The following is an 18,774-nucleotide window of genomic DNA, read 5'->3' on the forward strand; positions in this document are numbered from 1 at the left end:
CCAGCTGGTAATTAACCTTTATTTCTATTTTTACTCCTGAAATTAATTTTCATTTCTGCCTTTGCCCTTGTGCTGCACCATATCACTGGCCAAGAGAATGGGCTGGAAATATCCACAAATGCTGCAGTAAAGCTCGGCTCTAAGGGTGCCCAAGTTGATTGGAGCCTGCACATTTCCATGTTCTCCACTTGAAACCTTCTCACAGTGGCACATCTGCAATTTGGAACTCATCGGGGGTAATTTTCAAGTTCGCCATCTTGGCAATAACCTGATGGGGCAGATTGCCTGTCCTTTATAGAACCCACCTGATTTTCATCCTATCTGCAGTTGATTTTACCGCCCAGGTGATGAAATGATCTGCATCACGTCGGCAACCTTGTGCTACCAAACCATGGTACAAAGCAGTAAAGCTCCGGCATGTTGGACCATTGTGCCACCGTCTTCCTGTAGCTTTTATAAGTTTCACTTTGTAAAGTTGTCTTGCATTTGGATAAAGAAAGAAAAAGAAAGACTTGCATTTATATAGCGCCTTTCACGACCCCAGCCAATTAAGCATTTTTGAAGTGCAGTCATGTAATGCAGGAAACACGGCAGCCAATTTGCACACAGCAAGGTCCCACAAACAGCAATGTGATAATGACCAGATAATCTGTTTTAGTGATGTTGGTTGAGAGATAAATATTGGCCAGAATATAATCATTAATGTTCATTCTGATAAATGTTAAATGTTAGACTGAAGATTTGTTTTGAAAATCGTACAGCGCACAAAATGACCATTTTTTTTGGTTGAACTAATCAATAAGTACACTTAATTCTTCTGCATTTGGAAGTAACGGGAAGTCATGCAGAATTCCTTCCTTCCTGTGTGAGCCTAACCTGCGGATCGCATCAGAACTGAGCTCAATGCTGTTCTCACCCAACACAGGTTCATGTTCTTGCAGGGGGCAATGGGTAGCAATCGGGAACAGGAACTCTAGCTGAGTGTCCTCCCCACACCCTCCTAACCCAGGAGCACCGGGGCCAATTGTAGCGTTTGTCAACTGAGATCAGCTAAATCAGCACAGACTGGAGATCAAGAATGGGATCTTCCTGGTCTCGATGGCACGGTATGATACTAGACACTGCATCCACTGAGTCATCAGGGAAACCTGGCCATGCAATTTTAAGTCTCTCATTGAAATGAATACAGTGGTAATTTTAACCTAAATTGCCGGGCAGGAAACCCACGGGATCAGGTGGAACACCGGTTTTACATCCCGCCCAATATTCCACCCTTCGATGGAGAGTAAAATCGGGCGGGGTGTAGAACTGGCCTTGCACCCAATCCCGTCAGTTTCCGGACAGGTGGGTTAGGTTAAAATTGCTCCCAATATCTCTGTTTCCATGTACCTGTCTGCCTTTGGAATTGTGCTTATCTAATGAAAGGCGACTGGAACTGTTATCTTGGCTAAGTCCACACAATGAAGTGGCCGGGTAGTCAATGCAATACTGATCAGACTTTTAGTATTTTATGCGTAATTCCTGATCCTGCCCACACTTCATTTAATTTACTTCATTTTCCAAGAAAATGCAGAATGATTACATCAAATATTTACTTTTTAAAAAAATAATTTCTCCGGGTGAATTTTGCGCTCATCAAAGAGATGGATGTCGCTCACCGCTGGGAAATAGAACACTTTCCCTTTTCAGATACCCAATATTAACAGGGGGCAGTCCTAGGGCAGATACAACATATGCCAAATGAGGTGTAAAGCTCCCTTCACCCTCCCTCAAATCCAACCTTACCCTTCGAAAAGCACCCCCACTACACCAGTGTGGTTTTGTTTCCGAATGATATTGGCCACCTTTAGATGGTACTGAATGAGATTGTCAATTTGGTGCCAGTTTTCTGCTGTGGGTCCAAATTCACTAGGAATTGAGATGAAACAGCCCACATTATTTCCTATAGGAGTCTGGACTGGATCGGAGCCCAAGATTCCGATGCTAACACACTGCATTGTCCTCACCTCAATATATGTATGTTTTTTTAAAATTACCGTTGTGAAAATTGGCAATTTTCAGAAATAATAGCAAATATTATTTTGTTTATGCACTTTGTGTAACAAAATTATAAGTGACAATAATTAGTTACATTGCTAATTTTCTATTCTGTTCCTATCCACATGCTTTTATTTTCTGTTCTGATTTTCTCCCCTTGTCTCCACTGAAAGCAATGACTCACCATGGGGTATCTGCCTATATTCTATTCAGCATATGAATATTATAATTCATAAACTATACAAGTAAGCCATTTGCCCGAAGAGAAAAAAATATAATAATTTTACTGAGCCAATGTCATTTGTAAGTAATCTAGGCTCTGGAATTCCCTCCCCAAATCTCTTTGCTGCTCCACCTCTCCCTTCTTTAAGATACTGTTTAAAACCTACCTCTTTGACCAAGCTTTTGGTCACCTGTCCTAATATCTCCTTATGTGACTTGGTGTCAAATTTTGTCTGATTATGTTCCTGTGAAGCGCCTTGGGACATTTTACTATGTTAAAGGCGCTATATAAATGCAAGTTGTTGTTGTTGCAGTTTGACTTCTCAGCATTTCAACAAATGTGGAAACCACGTTAACACCAGCCAACATTTCCATTTGACCAAAGTATATATTTATGTATTACTGGTGCGTTGTCAAAGCATAGCAACATATTCATGAGTTATCCACCACCAATTGTCAGCTTTGGCAGTATTTACCACTGTATACTGAAGTTTGTAAATATCCTGAAGGGTTAAAGTTTTGGATCAATTGACTTGGTTCAACCTAATCCAGATTCAATACACTTGCTCCATGTAAATAGAGACTACATAGGTCTCATTTTAAGAGAAGCAATATAACGTTGCATGTGAATGAGTGCTAAAGCCATTGCCTAATTACAAAAAAATGAAAAGATATTGCATGTGACCTTTTCAGAGACAGTCCGTGGGTTCATTCAAAATGAGAACAAGTGAAGTCTTATTGAATACAAACCTCAATTCAATCAATTGTCACTCAGATCCAGAGCCAGAACAAATTCGTAGTTGTACAGCATTTCTGGAGACCCAAATTGTTTCAAGAAAAATCAATCATACCAATTTATTTTTTATCTCGCCTAATCTTTATTTGGCATTGATTCTGATCTTTCTATCTACCAAACGTGTGTCTGTGTTTTTTTGTCCAGTTTATTATGATCAGTTAAGTACCTAGTTCTACGTCTTTTTAAGAGGAAAACACAAAATGGCGAACACAAATAGAATGAGGAACAGGTACGGTGCTGGTAGGATTAGTCTTTAATGAAAATGTGGATGTCTGTTTTTAATTAATCATTTTTGTCAATGTTAGCTTGGTTCCCTAGTGTAATGAAAAAGTTTAAGCAAAAGGAAATACATTTGTGGTGCTGTTGGCACAGTAATATAGGACACTTCAGATAGAAACAACCAATCATGCCAGCTCAGAGCTTGAGTCTGAAGGAAAGAAAAAAATTGCACTGATTCAGTCTTTAGTAGAGGGTGGAGAACCACAGCATCAGGATGAAGACAGAAAAAGATCCAGAAAAACCCACCCTCAATCAGTTCACCACATATCTGCTAAAGTGACCAACTGCTGGGTTTAAGGGAAGCTCTGAGAGGAATCAACGGACTTACCCAAAAAAAGTGAATGACAGTTTTCTTGGGGCACTCTCATATCTTGGTCAGCACTGGGAGACATACAATGCAGCACCTTGTCCTGCGCTGAGAGAAACAGAATAAAGTTCTTTGGTCAGCACTGAGAGAAAAAGAATAAGGTTCTTTGGTCAGCACTGAGAGAAAAAGAATAAGATTCTTTGGTCAGCACTGAGAGAAAAAAAATAAGATAACTTGGTCAGCACTGAGAGAAACAGAATAAGATTCCTTGTTCAGCACTGAGAGAAACAGAATGGAGAACCTTGGACAGTAGTGAGAGAAACAGAATGAAGTCCCTTGCACAGCAGTGAGAGACACAGAATGAAGTGCCTTGGACAGCAGTGAGAGACACAGAATGAAGTACTTTGAACAGCAGTGAGAGACACAGAACGAAATCCCTTGGACAGCATCTTACAACACCAGGTTATAGTCCAACAGTTTTATTTGAAAATCACAAGCTTTCAGAGCTTTTCTCCTTCGTCAGGTGTGTGAAGATTTCCATAAAAGCACCGCATATATAGTCACAGAACAATGCCTGGTGATTACAGATAATCTTTCCAACTGCCCGTTATCACACCTCTGCATGGATGGTGTTCAGACAGGGGAACATTACACCCCAGACCACTGAATACGTAAGCTGTCAGATTACAAAGACAGAGAGAGAGAGAGAGAGAGAGAGACAAAGAATGGCCAGTTGTATTAAAAACAGATAACTTTTTTTTCCCTGGTGGGGTTACATGTAGCGTGACATGAACCCAAGATCCCGGGTGCGGAACTTGGCTATCAATTTCTGCTCGACAATTTTGCGTTGTCTTGTGTCTCGAAGGCCGCCTTGGAGAACGCTGACCCGAAGGTCGGAGGCTGAATGTCCTTGACTGCTGAAGTGTTCCTCGACTGGGAGGGAACCCTCCTGTCTGGCGATTGTTGCGCGGTGTCCGTTCATCCGTTGTCGCAGTGTCTGCATGGTCTCGCCAATGTACCATGCTCCGGGGCATCCTTTCCTGCGACGTATGAGGTAGACAACGTTGGCCGAGTCACAGGAGTATGAACCATGTACCTGGTGGTGGTGTCCTCTCATGTGATGGTGATATCTGTGTCCATGATCTGGCATGTCTTGCAGAGGTTGCCGTGGCAGGGTTGTGTGGCGTCGTGGACGCTGTTCTCCTGAAAGCTGGGTAATTTGCTGCGAACGATGGTCTGTTTGAGGTTGGGTGGCTGTTTGAAGGCGAGTAGTGGAGGCTTGGGGATGGCCTTAGCGAGGTGTTCGTCATCATCAATGACATGTTGAAGGCTGCGGAGAACATGGCGCAGTTTCTCCGCTCCGGGAAAGTACTGGACGACGAAGGGTACTCTGTTGGTTGCGTCCCGTGTTTGTCTTCTGAGGAGGTCTATGCGATTTTTCGCTGTGGCCCATCGGAACTGTCGATCGACGAGTCGAGCGTCATATCCCGTTCTTACGAGGGCGTCTTTCAGCGTCTGTAGGTGTCCATCGCATTCCTCCTCGTCTGAGCAGATCCTGTGTATTCTCAGGGCCTGTCCATAGGGGATGGCCTCTTTGACGTGGTTAGGGTGGAAGCTGGAAAAGTGGAGCATCGTGAGGTTGTCCGTGTGCTTGCGGTAGAGTGAGGTGCTGAGGTGCCTGTCTTTGATGGAGATTCGTGTGTCCAAGAAAGAAACCGATTCTGAGGAGTAGTCCATGGTGAGTTTGATGGTGGGATGGAACTTGTTGATGTTATCGTGTAGTCTCTTCAGTGATTCTTCGCCGTGGGTCCATAGGAAGAAAATGTCGTCGATGTATCTGGTGTATAGCGTTGGTTGGAGGTCCTGTGCAGTGAAGAAGTCGTGCTCGAACTTGTGCATGAAAATGTTGGCGTATTGGGGTGCGAATTTGGTCCCCATGGCTGTTCCGTGTGTTTGGGTAAAGAACTGGTTGTCGAAGGTGAAGACATTGTGATCCAGGATGAAGCGGATGCATTGTAGGATGGCGTCTGGAGATTGGCTCCAGTTAGAGACACAGAATGACGTCCCTTGGACAGCAGTGAGAGAAATAGGATGAAGTACCTTGGACAGCAGTGAGCGACACAGAATGAAGTACTTTGGACAGCAGTGAGAGACACAGAATGAAGTACTTTGGACAGCAGTGAGAGAAATCGAATGGAGAACCTTGGACAGCTGTGAGAGAAATAGGATGAAGTCACTTGGACAGCAGTGAGAGACACAGAATGAAGTCCCTTGGACAGCAGTGAGAGACACAGAATGAAATACCTTGGACAGCAGTGAGAGACACAGAATGAAGTCCCTTGGACAGCAGAGAGAGACACAAAATGAAGTCCCTTGGACAGCAGAGAGAGACACAGAATGAAGTCCCTTGGACAGCAGTGAGAGACACAGAATGAAATACCTTGGACAGCAGTGAGAGACACAGAATGAAGTGCCTTGGACAGCAGTGAGAGAAATAGGATGAAGTACCTTGGACAGCAGTGAGAGACACAGAATGAAGTACTTTGGACAGCAGTGAGAGACACAGAATGAAGTACTTTGGACAGCAGTGAGAGAAATAGGATGGAGAACCTTGGACAGCAGTCAGAGAAATAGGATGAAGTACCTTGGACAGCAGTGAGAGAAACAGAATGAAGTGCCTTGGACAGCAGTGAGAGAAATCGAATGGAGAACCTCGGACAGCAGTGAGAGACACAGAATGAAGTCCCTTGGACAGCAGTGAGAGAAATAGGGTGAAGTACCTTGGACAGCAGTGAGAAACACAGAATGAAGTGCCTTGGACAGCAGTGAGAAACACAGAATGAAGTGCCTTGGACAGCAATGAGAGACACAGAATGAAGTGCCTTGGACAGCAATGAGAGACACAGAATGAAGTGCCTTGGACAGCAATGAGGGAGCACTGGAGGGCACGAGCAGCGACAGACCTGGTGCAACCACCAGCATTACGTCCCAAGGAAATTGAAAGCCAACGTTTTTGTACAGAGCTGTTATTAAGAACATAAGAAATTGGAGCAGGAGTAGGCCAATCGGCCCCTCGAGCCTGCTCCGCCATTCAATAAGATCATGGCTGATCTGATCCCAACCACAAATCTAAAGAACACAAGAAGTCGGAGCAGGACCCGGCCACATAGCCCCTGGGCCCTCTCCGCCACCCACAGGGCATTGACCGATCCGAACTCAGCTTCATGTCCAATTTCCTGCCCGCTCCCCATAACCCCTAATTCCCTTTACTTCTAGGAAACTGTCTATTTCTGTTTTAAATTTATCTAATGATGTAGCTTCCACAGCTTCCTGGGGCAGCAAATTCCACAGACCTACCACCCTCTGAGTGAAGAAGTTTCTCCTCATCTCAGTTTTGAAAGAGCAGCCCCTTATTCTAAGATTATGCCCCCTAGTTCTAGTTTCACCCATCTTTGGGAACATCCTTACTGCATCCACCCGATCAAGACCCTTCACAATCTTATATGTTTCAATAAGATCGCCTCTCATTCTTCTGAACTCCAATGAGTAGAGTCCCAATCTACTCAACCTCTCCTCATATGTCCGCCCCCTCATCCCCGGGATTAACCGAGTGAACCTTCTTTGTACTGCCTCGAGAGCAAGTATGTCTTTTCTTAAGTATGGAGACCAAAACTGTATGCAGTATTCCAGGTGCGGTCTCACCAATACCTTATATAACTGCAGCAATACCTCCTTGTTTTTATATTCTATCCCCCTAGCAATAAAAGCCAACATTCCGTTGGCTTTCTTGATCACCTGCTGCACCTGCATACCAACTTTTTGATTTTCTTGCACTAGGACCCCCAGATCCCTTTGTACTGCAGTACTTTCCAGTCTCTCGCCATTAAGAAAATAACTATTCCGTTGGCTGAATGCAGATTGTGCAGTCTTAGCATATGCAGTGTACCCAATTTCCAAGGATGCATCGATGTCATTTAGACAGCTGAACTGCTGCACTTTTTTCTTTAATTTCTAGCAGTTTAAGCTTAGTTGTTTTTCAATATGATTTGAAGATATTTCAGGTAAAGTTTATTTGACAGTTTTTTTCAACAGAAAACAAAGAGGCTGTGTGTGGGAGATAGTGAGAATATGAATGTACTAATGACAAACCTGACGTAGCTTTTGTTTTGTGTTCTGTAAACTTCAGAAAGTATATTAAGTTGAAGGTAAGAGAAAAAGTGTCTTTCCTAATCCCAACTTTCCTTCATTTTTTGAAAAAACACACTAGTTGAATTTTGAAGGGAACAGAATGTTAAAATTAGACAGCCATGTAGTGAAGGATGGAATACTAGAGCCTGTTCTCTTGTTGTTTCCAAAGCTTTATTCACAGAGATTCCCCTGATACACACATCACACCCTAGCTAAGCTCTCCTATCATAAAGATACAAGAGTCCCTAATTGATACCCACCACCTGAATACGATAAACACTAATTGATATAAATCATACAATTAACACAGAAAGCCCCAATCACCTTTGTTTTGTTGCTCGTTAAGAAATGTAAACATTCTAATTATTAACACCCGAGAGAAAGTGATGTAGACATTATAGGGAGTCTTTCCTCATCATAGTTGAATTCTGAGAGGAAATAAAGCCTCTTTGCGGAAGTTGAATAACAAGGGGGAAAGAAGGTAAGTTGACAGGTTTCAGGAGCCTCTGGCCTCTCATCATCCATGTTTGGGGGACTGAGTGGATGGAGGGTTAAGGGTGACAATGCGCAAGAGAGCTAGGGGTTGAGCAGGAAGTTCAAAAGGAAAGAGTCAGAGTAAGGTAGCAATGGAAGTGAGGTAGTGGTCGAAAAAGGAGGAATATTGGGAAAGGGTAGGGGATGCAATAGGTACATGGTATTGGAGTGAAGCATGAGTAATGGGGAAAGGGACATGATGGGAGCTGCTGAGAGCTACAGGCCATATTTTTCTTGCAACCCCAAATGCAACCTAGAGCCATTGGTGGCTCATTTCCTGCCACACCACTACATCCCACCCCTAAAGGAAAAAAGAAAAGAAAAAGACAGTGTGAGAAGCAAAAGAGGGTAGTGAGAGAAGAAGAAAAATTAGGGAGACAGAAGCAGAAGAGGAGAGACAGAGAGAGAAATAGCAAGACAAAGACACGAGAGAGGTAAGGGAGAGAGTATATGGTCGACAATATGCAACACCATGGAAGTTTCAATATTAGAAGGTAAATCCATTGTAATCTATCATTTAAAAGGAAAGATTCAGCTAGAAAACATGTTCAAGAAATTGTAGCTGCCGTGTGTGCAAATATTAATCGAATAGTATAATATTACAGATCATTTTCTCTCAGGGATTTTACTATACCATGTTACAACCTCAAATCCAGACAAGATAAATCCCTTTTGTCTTTTATTGAGCTAATCATCCATGTCCTAGAAATTGTTGCCATCACATTAACTTTTATATACATAGACCAAATATTCTGGCTGCAAGAAAGAGAGAATAAATCTCCATGGGGACGATTCTTGTCTCACTGTTGCCTCGTGGTAGCAAGCCAAAAATCTGGAGAAAAAAAAACTTACTGCTTACTTGCCACCCGAGGTCTGCCCAGTGCAATGCAGGCCTTAATTTAGGTGGGAGCCTCATCAATCTTAATTTCAACACATTCAGGAAGGTGCAAGAGCATTTGGATTGTCATTTTGGAAGCTTAAAAGGAACACAAAAAGAAAGTTCAGAGAGCACTAATCGGAAGAGTATTTATAAAATAGGCACAAAACGGTGTGACTGAGAGAGAAAAGAGCTAGAGGTGAGAGGGGGATTGCGAACTGATGACTCATTTTACTCATATCCTGCCCAGGAATGTGTGAGAGGTACTAAAAGAGCCTCTCTGAATGAAGGAGTGGTATAGAAGTGTCGGATGGACTTGGGGCTTTATAGAGAGTTAAGAGAGGCTGAGAGGACTCGACGTATTTGACATAAAGGAGAAAACCAAGCTTCTTGGAAGAAGCTTCTACAGCAGCATTAAAATCAGAGATGGGTAGGAACGGAACAGGAAATGGAGCCACTCCATTTTAAGTGCTGGCCTGCTCCATTCCCACCAAGCGAGGAGACTTAAAATTACCCCCATAGTCTCAAATCTTCCAAATACAATTTGGGAAAAGAGAATGAACTCTGGGTTCTGTCAAAAGAAAAAACAAGTACAAGGATAAACTTCTTCATAACTGAAAGATGTTAATGTACTTGATTTTTAAACAGGTTCCTGTTATGATCACCCAGATGTGCTAATAAATCCGTGCTGATTACAGGGAAGAAACAGTTCTCTCTCTGTTTTGATTGGCAAAGTGGCTAAGAAAGGCAGGTTAATTATGGTAAATAGAAAGATCTGTTTCCTTGTTTGTTCACTTGACAAGCATGCAAATTGGGTTCTGCCTGTCAATGTCAAAAGAAGCGAGAAAGCTTTGGGGCAACAGAGGGCGCAGGCAAGAGAAGATCACATGACCTCCAGTCATGAGGCATGGTTAATTGAAGGAGCCAAATGAGAGCTTCATAATCCACTTATCTTTTGCCTGTTTTTTCACATCCACACATTATACGGGAATGTGGCAGTGACTTGAAGTGTCAGGTACAAGAAAATACAGAGAAGTGCAGAGCATGGATTCACAGCAAGGCAGAACTAATGGCTTCGTGGAAGGGCCGAGAGTTCGAGTGTGGGCGATGCTGTCGAAGCATTACGAAATGACCAGGGTCGTCTTGCTTGGTTTGAATGGCTCCTTCGGATCCCCCATTATGTACCTTTAATGCATGCTATTAAACAAAGTAGAATGCACTTTGTTTGAATCACTGGGCAATACTATTAACTCTTCTCAGATCCACTCCCAATATAATGAGTCTATCTATAAATACATAACGATCAAGTTATATAATGGAACAGAAAAGTTTATTGTTTATTGGAAATGCATCCAATTTTGTAAAAAGTTGGTCAAGATTTAGGGATACAAAATATTGATAAAGACAGTATTTAGAAATCATTGTGTTGAGGAACTAATTAAAGGGGCAGGTAGTATTTTATAAGAAATAGGTGAACATTATCTTGGTCAGTATTTTTTGCTGTTACTGTATCTGTCATGTGTTTAATTGTAACTCTCAGTCACTCTGCAACTACAGAGATGAACCTGGGGAGTGGCTCATCGACAGGGAACTCTTGCTTATTTGAGAAGAGGAGGCTGTTTCAATCATCTGTACTTTACAAGAAAAATAAATTGTCAAGTGGCTTTGGTGATCACACCAATAAGGTCGTTAGTCCTTAGTTATCAACTGCTGATGGCTGTGTCAGAACACTTGCCTGATCTTTATGGTGCATTTGTTCTCCATAAAATTTTACTGCCCATCACCAGTCTCTGCTACTTTGTTCCAGTACCCCCGAAAAATGTGCAATAATTGTCTTATGCTTCACTACCTAGGTGACATCTGGAGGACGGGTGAATTACTACGTGTCATATCGAAGAGAAGGCTTTGCACAAATGAAACTCCCCAAATATTCATTGCCCAAGGTAAAAGTCGTGAAATCTCAACGTCCTTTAGAGCACAGTAAACCCCTTCCTTTGCTGCACAGTACATCATTATAACTGTTTTATGGTTGAGGGTGTTTTATGTGTCTTACTTTATTAGTGAGGGAACCATAAACAACATGGGATCAGCATGAGGCAAAGTATTTCTGAGTGTTATGACCTGGGGCATTGGGAGTTAGAGGCCTTTCAGTTAGTGGTTGCTGTTAACATATGTGTGTCATTTGTGAGCTCAATTGCCCTTGTCTGCGAACACGGCCAATGGAGCATTTGCCTCACTGGCCAGAAGCTCAGTTCACAAGCCTGTCCATCGCTCAGATTTTCTTACTTCGGTTGGAGTGATTTTATGAATGAAAGGTCATCTCCAAAATTGATTGGCTGTTGCTGCAGATTCCGCCGTAAGGTTGGCGGTAGACCATCAGAACGGCCCTAAACCGGATAGGCTGGTTTCCAGCCGTGGGTCCTAATTCCCTGGATGGCCCTGTGGGGGTGGCAGAGCTTCCACCTGCCCCTACAAGGCTATCGGCATTATGGAGATGGAGGTACAAGTGGGAACTCCTCTCTACACAGGGATTTCGGGCTCCTCAGCCCTCAGTCCGGACTTGGCTTAACATCAGCCTAAGCATGCCTGATCTCACCGGGCACACCTTGCCAATAGCCGTGGCTCAATGATAGCACTCTTGCCTCTGAGTCAAAAGGTTGTGGGTTCAAGTCCCACTCCAGAGACTTGAACACCAAATCCAGGCTGACACTTTTGTGCAGTACTGAGGGAATGCTGCACTGTTGGAGATGTTAAACTGAAAACTCGTCTGCCCTCTCAGGTGGATGTAAAAATTCCCATGGTACTATTCGAAGACGACCAGGACCCGGTGTCCAGGCCAATATTTATCCCTCAAAGAACATCAATAAAAACAGATTTTCTGGTCATTATCTCATTGTTGTTTGTGGGACCTTGCTATGAGCAAATTGGCTGCTGTGTTTCCTACATTACAACAGTTGCTACACTTCAAAACTACTTCATTGACTGTAAAGCGCTTTGGGACATCCTGAGGTCATAAATGGCGCTATATAAATGCAGTCTTTCTTTTTACCAAAACTGGCAGGAGTGGAGCCCACATGGGTGGGAGGGGGGAGAATGGGGTAGGACCTGGAACACCGAAGATCGGGGAGGGGGGATTTAAAATGATCTTTTTTAAAACAGTCCTCTGACACGGGTCAGTTTAGGCTACAATATCCCATTATCCGGTGTGGGGGGAGGCCTGAACACCCCCCATCCCCCCCTCTCCCCTCCTCCCACAAGGGCCAGCCAACCTCCACCCACATTTCTGGTATAATCGGCAGGGGGGTGGATGGGAAGGGCACCGCAGACGCACCGCTGCACCACCAAAGGCCTGGTCCTGGTGGGCCCACCCCCGACCTCACAATCAGCAGCGGGCACGAACCCAACGTGACTGCCAGGCTGACGCACCCACAGAGTCCCTGGGGCAATCTCTTTAAGCAGGGCCGAAGAGTTGACAGTGAGCCTGATACGTTTCTTTTTCTACTAAATGGTTCAGGTCTCCCCCTTCCCCCTTTTTCCTCGTGATCTGTTTTTTCTTTCATTTTGAGTTTAGCCCTCGATTCTTGTGCCAGATTGAGCCCATTCCTCTGTTCACCATTTCTAGCAACATCAGGATCACTTCTCCTCTTCGGCTTTCAGAACTCATCGTCCAAGCCTACCAACCGTACGTCATTCAGTAAGCATCTCACACAAGATGTAAGGATCTCCCACCTTCCCACTCGAGGGTATTCATCTCGTCGTGTATAGATTGTGCATTTCTCTTGGATGGAGACCAAAGGAAAATAAGAGATTACTATGCAGGCAGAGCAATCCCAGCATGCACAGCAGTAGCGAAAGTCCACTATTAAAAACTACCCAGTAGTATTAACAGAAGGCTTTTGCTGCCATTAATTATGTTGGGATAACCTTGCCTCCATGGCTGTCTCTTGTTTTTTTTTCTTAATGAAAGTAAGACAAGAGGAAACCTTTTTAAATCCCCTAACCACTGGACCGTGAAGAGAGATAGAAAACCAAAAAAAAAGAAAAGACAGAAGGTAGAAAAAGAACACATTAATACCACTTGGCCGCCCTCTGATGCCCACATGACTGATCCAGCGTCTACGTTTCGAGTACAAGATGATGCCTCAGATGTGTGATGGATGACCGAAAAATGCCACGCCTCAAATTTGCCCAATGTTGACAATCCGATCACATGGGCAGAGCAAGTTAACCACTGAGAAACAGACCATGAGCAAATTCTTTTCAGGCACAACAAAGTTCCCTCCCACTGACTTTTTAACCATCAATCCAGAATTGCATCGAGATATCCCACAACAGGTCGTAAGTAAGGGGAAATTAATAGCTCACATAGGGGAGCTGTGCTGGCCCAACTTGCACAGTGGAATGCATTCTGTATTCAACAGTTTACCCTTGACCCACCTGTCTACATTGCACAAGCAAGATAAAATATTGCTGTAGGGGGCTTTCTTGGCCTGCAGCCTTACCACTAACTGCCACGGTAACAATTCCCTTTCTCCCTGACAGGTGAACTGTAATTTCTATTTGCAAAGCCAATAAGTAACGTGAGATAGAGATCTAAACTGAGCACTGTGACAAATTATTGAGAGAGACACGCCCCAGTTTTAACCTAATCCACCTGGCGGGATAGGGCAGAATCCGGTTAGATGACCGTTTTGCTCCCCATCCGATTTGACGTTCCATTAACTTCAATGGAGCAATAACTCAGGCAGGGTGTGGAACGGGTGTGGGTTAGGTTAAAATCAGGACTACTGTTCCTGAAGCACTGGCTGAGCTATACTGGAGTATAACTAAGTGCTCCCAGTACCCACAGATGAATAAATTATGCATAAAAGACTCGGTTAAGTAATGTATTTAATAGTCTATTTCCACACAGGAACAGAAGACAGATAGGGATGAGGATGGCTCTTTGGGCCAATGGACCTCAGTCGTCCAAAAAGAACCCACAGCCCCCTCATCAGAGCATCTAAGTGATTCCATGTTTGTGCTAAAGCTACCCTCCCTGAAACTCCATTCTAAATATTAAATATGAATAATGTAAAATGTGAAAGATACTGGAAAGCATGAACTGCACAGCAACAGAGATAATGAAGATAACAACAGGAATATGCGAACATCACATTAAGGCAAAGCCTAGAGGGAGGAAAAACCTGACAGAAATAAAATATAGAAAAAAAAAGAGCAAGATATTGATGTGCACAGCAAGGGAGGCCCAGCATAGTGTCCCCTGCAGCAATAGGATGCTGGTTCCTGCCTGCGGCTCGCTATGTGGCAATTGAATGATTGAATCCACATCATCAGGGGGGGAGGTGGGGAGGCGGGGGGTGCGGTGCGGGGGGAACAGGAAGAAGGCCAACAGGAGAGGATCAGACATCTCCCAGCAAGGAGGAAAGAAAAGTAGGCAGAGCCTGGGAACAAGATGTCTCTCTGCCTGCTACATAAGAACATAAGAAATTGGAGCAGGAGTAGGCCATACATCAAGCCTGCTCCGCCATTCCATAAAATCTTCATCTACCTCAACTCCACTTTCCTGCCCTATCCCCATATCCCTTGATTCCCTTAGTGTCGGCTCTGCTGAAGTTTGACATGTGCTTGAAGAGAGTTAAAGGAGGATAAAAAAAAGAATAGAGTTGCATTTAGACGGTATCTAATCACATTGCTGAGGAACATCTTTAAGCAATTCAATCACAAAGGATTGTTTTCCTTTTGGAGGACGACGATTGTTGTTATGCAGGCAAATGCGGCAGCCATCTTGTACATGTGAGATCCCACAAGCAGCAATGAGGTGAACGACCGATGAATCGGTGTTTGATGGTCTTGGGTGAGGGAGGAATGTTGTCCAGGAGAACTCCCTGCTGAATATAATATAATTTAGAATAACAAGACAGAATTATGCCATGTTCTAATGTAGGTACTCTTGCTAATAATTTTTAATTTATGAAGTGTCAATGTTTTGGGTGAAATATTCCTCATAACAATTAAGTGTGTTTGCAATGTGTGCCTCTGTACAGGGTATTTTCAATCTGTTTCCACAAATTTCTAGGCAGACTGAGTCATATCTTCCTAATCTGGTTTATCCATATGCAGTGAGGATGCACATTGAGTATTGTATTTGAAGCAGAACTGGAAGTGGGGGGCGGTGTGAGTTTGGCCACTCAGCTGCCATCCCTTCTCCAGATGAATAATTCCATGCCAATTATTATAACCAACCGAGGAAGGTTCATTTTGACTTTGGGCAAAGGCGTGAAACAGGCGATATCGGATCAGCCGTCCGTTATACACCTGATGTTCATTTGGAAATGAAAATCGGGAGAGATGCGTAACGGGCGGCTGATGCGATATCGCCCGCTTTACACCTTCGCCCAAAGTCAAAATGATACCCCTCCTTGTATCTACACTGCCACACATCTCATTAACGCTTCCCATTATGTTGACTGCTTAGCTTCCCCTAGCCTTCAAACCATGTGATCTAGCTCGCACACCACTTTCGGGGGCCATGCTTAACCACATGGTAAATTTGACTGATAATGTGCAGTTATTGTGAGCCACAAATTAGCCTCAAGAGCATTGATTGGACCGAACGAATTGAGAATTGCATTTATTACCTTTCATGCATTGTTACCAGATCTCAAGATAACATCAGTACAACTTAAGCTTGTGCCTTGTTGTACCGGCAGGATATGCACATTATCAGTACAGACGAAAACCAAGTGTTTGCCGCTGTGCAAGAATGGAACCAGAATGACACGTACAATCTGTACGTGTCTGATGCAAGAGGAGCCTACTTCACTCTTGCTTTGGAGAATGTAAAAAGCAGCCGAAGCCCAGAGGGAAACGTCATGATTGACCTTTATGAGGTAATGTAATGTCTGTACTCAACAGCACTCCTCAGATAAAGGTTTCCAATTTACTGAAACATGACATGGATGGAACAGCATTTTCCGGAGCATTTACATAACAAATGACCAGCTGATACTTTGGTTGTGCTATTGCAGTAATCAATCTCAGAGAGGGATTAAATTAGCTAGGAGAGGATCAAATTGTCCCATTTGGAAGTACACTAATGTGTTTGTGGCTGAACACCGTAATGGATTTAGTGAATGATGTTGTTTGATTATGGCATTAAAGTCTCAAGCTAAATATTGTTGGGGAAAAAAAAGACACCTTTCTAAATTATACACCCCGAAACACCACTTTTTGCTGGAGATTTAAAAGCAATTGTTTTTTGGACCGTGGACAGAGAAAGCAATTTGAAACCTTCAGTGGTTACTTAAACCGTATCCTATGCATGGAAATTTCTCCAAGGTCTTTTACTGCAGACACTAGCTGTGCTGAAATATATTTGGGGATTTTCTTTGTGTTTAGTGGAGTGAGCCAGGCTCCATTAACCCCCTCCCTGTTGATCCCCAAGTACAACCCCTCCTCCCTGCAGGAGCTGACCGCTTCTAGTCACCATGTGCTGCGATATAAATATAGTGGAATGATTCCTTTGGGACCAAGATTCCACAAGAGGCCTTTTGAGAGCAGATCTGGATCAGGGCAGACCATCCGCCTGCCCACTAGTTGCACAACTGACCCCATCCCTAATTCTGGAGTCATCTTATTTGGGGGGAGGTGCCTGTGCCATTAGTACATTTGGGATGTCCACATATATGTTAATGAGGGGTTTAATGCCTGATTAAGGATCTCCTCCCCAGCCAAAGACAGGTCCAGCAATCTCTTAAAGGTATAGAACGAATCAGCATTCACCGCCTGAGCTGGCAATCTGTTCCATAGGTCTACTATTCTCTGAGAAAAGATGAACACACACCATTGAAGAATAGAATATTATGTGTTACATCTTCTTGTCTTGAAAGAACTACACATGACTCCCTGTGCGCAGCATTATGGGATTTTTGATAGTGTACTAGATCATTTATCATGGTAACAATGGACCCGTGTTCAATCTAATAAAAGGGAAATTCAGGATTGATTTCAGGAAGTTCTTCACACAAAAAGTGAAAAAGATGTGGAAAGAACTTGCAGGTAAGACAGTGAAGGCAAAACCCCTGGAATCATTTCAGAAACAGTTGGATGCAGAAATGAAGGGCTGTACATTCTTTCTGGATTAGTAAGCTAGATGGGCCGAATGGCCTTCCCCCTCCACAGGCGTCTTGTGAACTAGTTATGGTTCTAATCTTTTATAATTAATTGCCACGAACAAGTCATTTTAGAAGGTTAGTTCAAATAAAGAAGGAATACTGAAGTTTCGAGATGTGTTTAACACCAAACAACTGTAAAATTAAATGTCTTGGGTATTGTTAAAAACTAGCCCCCATTTCTGTTGATGGTATTTCAATTGTAACCATTTTTCCTAGGTAGCAGGGATAAAGGGAATGTTCTTGGCTAACAAGAAGGTACAAAAGCAGGTCAAGACTTTCATCACATATAACAAAGGACGAGACTGGCGACTGCTGGAGGCTCCCATCACAGATCTGAGAGGCAATGACAATCACTGTCTACTGGTAAGCTACCGAATCAAGTGTTTCACACACATAATTTCAACCCTTTTTTCACTCGTCATTTTATTTAGGACATTTATTCTTTTTAAAGGCATTTTATTAAAACCAATATCCTGAACTAATGGAGGCAAAGCAAGGAAGTAATGAAGAGAAGCTAAGCATTATGATCAATATGGTCTTAGAGCCAATTGGAGCTGAGTAAAATAAAAGAACAGAGGGTCAAAGTTAATCGCATGTTTATTGACATTTTAATTGCACTTGGAACTTCTTTTGAACAATAGTCAGAAAAGCTTTATCTTCCCTCACTCAACATTAACTGACAATTCAATGCAATGGAACTGACTTCACCTATTAATAGAAGCAATGATGTGAGACTTGTAGTCTCAAAGCTGGAACTTTAATTGCCTTAAATTGTCTTTGCCTCTGCCACGAGTGGCAGGATGAATGATGTCTTGGCGATCAACATGCATTCGGGCATACATTTGAGCCAGAGTAGGACATGCTATAGGTTAATCTGAAACAATCTCCTGAAAGCCTCCAGTGTCTCTAAAACTAATAATTCTTTATTAAGTTCACTTCTACTGCTAAAGTTTGGCATATTGATTTACTAATTATTTTTTGTTGCTCTTTGAGGAAGATGAATGTATTTCCTTCTGCAGAGCTTAAAGAGCTAGAACAGGGCTGGGATTTTTGGTACCTAGGGGCAATATGCTAATCCAACTGTTTGCAATTCAACTGTCATTAATCCCATTATCTGGTAGCCTTCTACAATTTGTGACTCATATCACTTCTGATGGATGAACTCAGTAACTAAGTAGAAATCTTTTACATACTCTTATTACTTAGGTAACTCCTCTGTGCATTTTATATATCCAAATAATCTTTTACTGCGTTGTCTGAATAATTCATCATTGGACTCTATCTACCCCAGTAACCCATCAGTGGACTCTTATCTATCCATCCAAACCTTCAATGCACTCTTATCCATTCCAGTAAC

General features: G+C 43.0%; 1 protein-coding gene across 2 annotated transcripts in view; it reads left to right on the top strand.

Annotated features, from left to right (window-relative positions):
* LOC137339976 (VPS10 domain-containing receptor SorCS1-like) overlaps window positions 1–18,774 on the top strand; it is a 462,228-nt gene that overhangs the window by 294,471 nt on the left and 148,983 nt on the right. For both annotated transcript variants that reach the window (XM_068002094.1, XM_068002095.1), the window contains exons 7-9: window positions 11,094–11,183; window positions 15,954–16,133; window positions 17,634–17,780. In XM_068002094.1, coding sequence (XP_067858195.1) covers window positions 11,094–11,183; window positions 15,954–16,133; window positions 17,634–17,780 — 417 coding nt within the window. The remainder of the gene's footprint in view (window positions 1–11,093; window positions 11,184–15,953; window positions 16,134–17,633; window positions 17,781–18,774) is intronic.

This window comes from Heptranchias perlo, chromosome 21, assembly GCF_035084215.1.
Source record: "Heptranchias perlo isolate sHepPer1 chromosome 21, sHepPer1.hap1, whole genome shotgun sequence".
NCBI classification, from domain to species: Eukaryota; Metazoa; Chordata; class Chondrichthyes; order Hexanchiformes; family Hexanchidae; genus Heptranchias; species Heptranchias perlo.